Source organism: Nicrophorus vespilloides, unplaced genomic scaffold, assembly GCF_001412225.1.
Source record: "Nicrophorus vespilloides isolate i.1.1-1 unplaced genomic scaffold, Nicve_v1.0, whole genome shotgun sequence".
In the NCBI taxonomy this organism is placed as follows: Eukaryota; Metazoa; Arthropoda; class Insecta; order Coleoptera; family Silphidae; genus Nicrophorus; species Nicrophorus vespilloides.
In genome coordinates this window covers 8,143-13,675 of record NW_017097075.1, presented here as the reverse complement: position 1 = coordinate 13,675, position 5,533 = coordinate 8,143, and the positions used below count along the sequence as shown (strand labels likewise).

Sequence of the window (5,533 nt, the reverse complement as noted above, 5' to 3'; positions counted from 1 at the left end):
TTATTTATTTACTTTTTAGATTAATCTTAAATAATAAGTATGTCTCCCTTTATATACAAATATTAAAACAACGGGAAGAAAATAAAATATAAAATACATTTATTTAACAAATATAATTATCAAAATATGTTGTTTTATACAAAGAACATAATAAAATTCAATATAAAAGCATGTATACATCATAATAATATGAAGATTATTCTTGAAGGGTCTGCTCCAATTCTGCTTCAGTTATTTCTTGTGTTCGACTTGCTGGCACGACTGGTGCAGGCAATGCTATTGTAATCGGCGGTGGATCGTCCGGATTAATTTTAACCACCGGTTGCAATCTCCTAATGTTACTGACCACATTTAAACCTGAAAATTGTATAGTTTTTCTGTTAGCATAATGATAATCAAAAAAAAATAATGAACAACAATATTATTTAGATATAAACAAATGTTTACAAACATAGATTTTACAAGGCAATGATTTTCATGTCTTTTGCCAAATAAATAAATCAAAACAAGTGAATGCGTACCGTGTACTGTTCTTTTATGCTGCGTAAGTAAATATCCCATTAAGAAAGTTTCAGGGCAAAGTTCGCATTGGAAACGTTCACCTGTGTGTCGTCGTACGTGGGCTTTCAAGTCATTGCCCTGTGCAAAAGCAGCATCACAATAAGTGCACTGATATGGTTTTTCGCCAGTGTGGGTTCTCATATGAACCGTAAGATTATAAGCCCTAGAATTAAAACAAAATATTCATTTACATCTTGCAAATAAAATAAGAAAATTACCTTCCAAATCCGCGTCCACAAATAACACATAAATGGGTTTTCTCACCTGTATGGTATCTCTCATGCACTGTAAGATCTGTAGTTCTCGGAAAACCTATAAAAAAATAATATATACCGACATTAGTGAACAATTTTCTTAAATTATAACAATTGACAAACATTGATACCTTTTCCACAGTATTTGCATTTGAAAGGCTTTTCTCCCCTGTGCCTCCTCATATGTATAACCAAATAATCATTTCTTATAAACCTTTGTCCGCATTCCGAGCACAGGAATTTTTTTGAATTCTCATTATGGAATTTCATGTGCTCTGTTAAATGGGATTTGGATAAAAAGGTTTTGTCGCAAATTTTACATTGATAGATCTTCTTTCCATTATGAATTTTCATGTGTACATCCCTGTACTTTTCAGTGGTAAAACCTTTATCGCAAACGGAACATTTATATTTTTTCTCGTTCATCACACGTTCACCTCCATGCTTAGCAGCTCTATGTTTGGCAATTTGTTCTTCAGAAGCGAAAAACTTATTGCAATCATCGCATTCAATATCTTGACTATTTTCATGTATTTTCAAATGCTTTGCAAGATGATCTTTTCTCACAAATGTCTTCGGACACTTATCACATATATAAGGTTTCACGTCAGTGTGAGTCACTTCGTGTCGTCTCAGATGTGTTGATCGCGAGAAAGTCTTTTTGCACGTTTGACATTCAAATAGTTTTGCTCCTTCATGTTCAAGGGTGTGTTTCTCGTACTGTTTGAACGAAGTAAACGTTTCGTTGCATATCGGACATGTAAATTCACCATCATAGTCTTCAAATTCTTCATCTTTAACAACTGTCTTCGCTTTTTTTGTAGACCGTCTTCCTCTCCGACCAGCAGTTTTCTGTGAAGCATTCGAATTTTTCTTTGGCCTACCTCTACCCCTTTTCACTTGTTTTGTAGGTTCGTACTCTGAATCATCGCCATCGCTATTTTCCTGATTGTCTATAAAATCGATGAAAGGTTCCGATAAGATTTTAATTTCTTCTTCAGTTTGAGAATCTTCTTCATCTACAGTAGATAATTCAGGTTTGACTTCTTCATTCAATTCTGTTATAATATTGATCTTCGAGTCCATCTCAACAGAAGTATCAAAGGCATTGTATTCAACACTCTCAATATTATCAGTATTATCCGAATTATCAATATATTCAAAGTCAAAAGAGGTACTAGAATCTTCGTGACTAATTTCTATGTAATGGTCATCAATGTTATCTAAATTTTCCAGTGTTGGGTAGACTGGAGATGTATTTTCATGCATTTCCATGTGAACCTCTAAACTGTCTGCTCTATTGAAGGCTTTATTACAAATATCACAAATGTGAACTCTATCGCCTTTGCATTTCTCTATATGACTTGCTAAATTTTCTGGTCTATTGAATCGATGATTACATTTCTCACAACTGTGGGGCTTATCTTTCAAGTGTGTTGTCAAATGTCTCTTAAGATGTTCATATCTTGTTAACGTTTTGCTGCATATTTTACAAACATATGCTTTCCTTCTACCATGTGATAGTTCATGCCTTTTCAAGTAATTGATTTTGGTATACTCCTTATCACATACCTTGCATTTAAATAATGTTGTAGTATGTGTCTTTTTGTGACTTTTAAGTGTCTCAATGGATGAAAATGTTTTCAAACATGATCTGCATGTTAAAACTAATTGATTGGTATCCAAAATATCAATAAAATCTGAATTTTGACAATCCCATTTCATATTTAATTTAACTTCTTCTTCATCACTTTTATAATATAACATTTCTTGTAGGTCTGTGAGCAAATCAAAATCTTTACTTTTTATATTCTCTCGTAAAGAATTATCCGATTCCCTGCATTGTATTCGAAAGTTGTATGCAAATTGTAATTTATCCACACATCTTTGGCAAATGTATGAAGGTAATCCATCATCTTGGCTCACCTACAATGTTTAAAGAGTTAGAACAATGTTACAATTTATACCTGAACAAAACAAACAAATTGTAGTGGTGAATGTTTACATTCAAATTCTAGTTTCAAATAGAACCAACTGACTGTTTGTTTATTAGAGGATTTAGTTTGAAATTTAAATTTTACCTTTATTGAAGCACAAGCCATTAGCATCTCGTCAATGCGGGTATTTTCCTGGTCATTTTGTTGAACGTTGAACAAATCAAGCATATCATCTCCGGTACACTTACAAGCTCTGCAAATACGATTTAGATCTGCCGGTGTCTCATTCATGTTGCATTTGTAGGCAATAAATTCAATATTTCTTCAAAATCTTCAAGAAGCCAAGCCTACTCCACTGCTTTGACAGATACTTACAAATTGACACTTCAAGACTGAAGTTGGCGCTCTCATTAACCAACATATATTGCATACAAGAGTCTCTATTATCTTCATAATTACATTACATTTCAATCTTTACATTTGTATGATTATATAAATATTATTACTGTGAAATTAACAAGTATGATCTATAAATATGCATGTATATATTGTCTAGGCGATAGTTTAATAATTTCGATAACAGATGGCAGCATATGCTCTAAGTTTCCATATTTTTTAAATGAATTAACTGACTCCTGGTATATTATATAAGTTTTATTAAAAACAACTATATTTTATGTATTAACTAATTTTTTAAAGATATATTTAGTTTGTTTTATTAATAAGCTAGATGTTCTTACAATAATATATAAAAGTAGAAAATTAAGTAAAATTTAATAATAACATGTAATTGCACTAATAAATCTACTATTATTTGGCGTCCTCCATGACTAAGTCCTTCATCCACGAAAGAACATTGGTCAGCAGGCCAACACGTTGCTGCACTACATCATCATCACCTTCGTCATTATTTTTGCGTTCCGGAATCTTATCTGAAATTTCATTATCGTAATAACGGTTTACATCTTCATTAAAAGCGTTTATATGATTCTCCAAATTTTCCCTATGCATATTTCTAATAGGAAGAACTTCGTCAAATTGTTCATCGTAAACATTTAATTTCTGTTGAATGTCGGGGGATCTTTTAAAAATGTCTTTATCGTCCAAAGATGATGCTAGTTCTTTAGAAGTCGGAGCGGCCATTCCCAAATTAACATCATCATCATCGAGAGCATTTGGAACATCTTGATCTGTAGTTATTTTGGTGTCGAGAAAGTGCGGCTCGTTTTTGCAGTTTGTCTGATTACATTTACAAAGTTTATGCATATCAACACTTAAATGCAGCGTCCCATCGTCGTGTTTGTTCATATGCAAAGGCAATTTAATTCCATCCCCAACAAAATACATTTTATGTCCTTTCATTTGTTCAGAAACATCTCTGCTGTGTATATTTAAATCGTGCAATTCGGCTGGTACGATTTTTCCGAAATGTCCTAGATCGTGTCGAAAGTTTGGATTATTCTGCATGTGTTGGGCACCAACTATGTTATGACGACCTCCATGTCCGTGTCCATGGGCATGTCTTGATTGAAATTCATTTGGAAAGCCTTGTGGTGGTATGAAAGGAGGTGGAGGTTCCATGAATTGTTGATTTGGATTTAAATTAGGATTAAAATTCGGGTTAAAATTGGGATCATTCGGGGGATTATTGTTGAAGAATGGGTTATTGTTGAGTGGCATATTGGGGTTAAAGTTTGGATTTTCTATTGGAGGATTAGGATTATTTGGAATAGGAATGTTATGATCGACATACTGTGGTGGTGGAGGTAAAGTACTCGGGTGGTGTTTATGATGGGGCTTCAAGCCGGGTATAGGAGGCAACGTTAAATGTTCTAAATCCTGGATTAGTTTCGGTAATCCAGTTACTGGTTTATCTTTAGCACCACTTCTGCTCTCTTGTGGATGCAAAAGTTCTTCAAATTGACTTAATTCGTGCGACTTCTTTTTAGAATGTGGATGGAAAATCTCATCTAACGTTGGTAAATGTAGTTTATCCTGATTTTTTGACTCCCTATAACCATAACCATACCCAGGGGGTTGCAAGTATATGGTTTCTTCGTCGCTATCCTTTTCTAAACTACATCCGACTGTATCATTTCCTTTGTCTTCTGCTTCAACTGTAGGCGTTTGCTGTGCATCTCCAACAGTTATGTCCTTACCTTCAGGACGTATTATGTTTGCGACTTTTTGCGCTCCATCTAAAACCATATGTGGCACTGATTTCAATCCGCTCATTATCGTTTTCAGGTCAACGACATTAGGATCGACAAGTGGTGCTTTGTTAACTTCAGGCGTTTCAGGATTTGAACCCTTAGTCAAATTGACCATTTGCCAACGATTGACCTGTCTGTCTCCAACTACATTGTCTTCAATATTTTTATTTTCATCTTCCATCTCGTCATTAGATTTGAATCTAGACTGAAGTTCGTCTAAATTTTTTAAATTTACAATGGAATCAGTATTCGATTCAACCATATCTTCCATTTTAGTCAGTTCGTCAGCTAATCTTGGAGCCGTTATATTCTCTGATTTTATCAACGAAGCTATCCTTTTATTCAAATCAGCATCTTCACTTTCTGATAATCTCTTTCCTTCGGAAAGATCGTTTTTAATGATGCTTGTAAATTCGTCCAAAATCGCTTTATGTTTTTCTTCTGTGGAATCGTTTAAAGTATCTTCCGGTTTTTCTAAACCAACATTTTCCTCGACCCAATTTCTCAGCTTATGATATTGTTGTTCAAACCAATTTTCCCTTAATCTCGGTTCTTTCTGCTGCATTTG

At 33.9% G+C, this 5,533-nt stretch overlaps 2 protein-coding genes across 2 annotated transcripts; both read right to left on the bottom strand.

Moving 5' to 3' along the window:
• Positions 1 to 607: 607 nt before the first annotated feature.
• Positions 608 to 2,179, bottom strand: LOC108558846 (zinc finger protein OZF-like). The gene is made up of 3 exons (XM_017915877.1): positions 947 to 2,179; positions 826 to 873; positions 608 to 724 (listed from the first exon to the last, which is right to left on the bottom strand). The coding sequence occupies exons 1-3, from the start codon at positions 2,088 to 2,090 to the stop codon at positions 699 to 701; spliced, it is 1,218 nt and encodes a 405-aa protein (XP_017771366.1). The 5' UTR covers positions 2,091 to 2,179; the 3' UTR covers positions 608 to 698.
• Positions 2,180 to 3,483: 1,304 nt separating this feature from the next.
• Positions 3,484 to 5,530, bottom strand: LOC108558842. Its single transcript, XM_017915872.1, has one exon. The coding sequence runs from the start codon at positions 5,528 to 5,530 to the stop codon at positions 3,563 to 3,565; it is 1,968 nt and encodes a 655-aa protein (XP_017771361.1). The 3' UTR covers positions 3,484 to 3,562.
• Between the last annotated feature and the right edge of the window lie 3 nt (positions 5,531 to 5,533).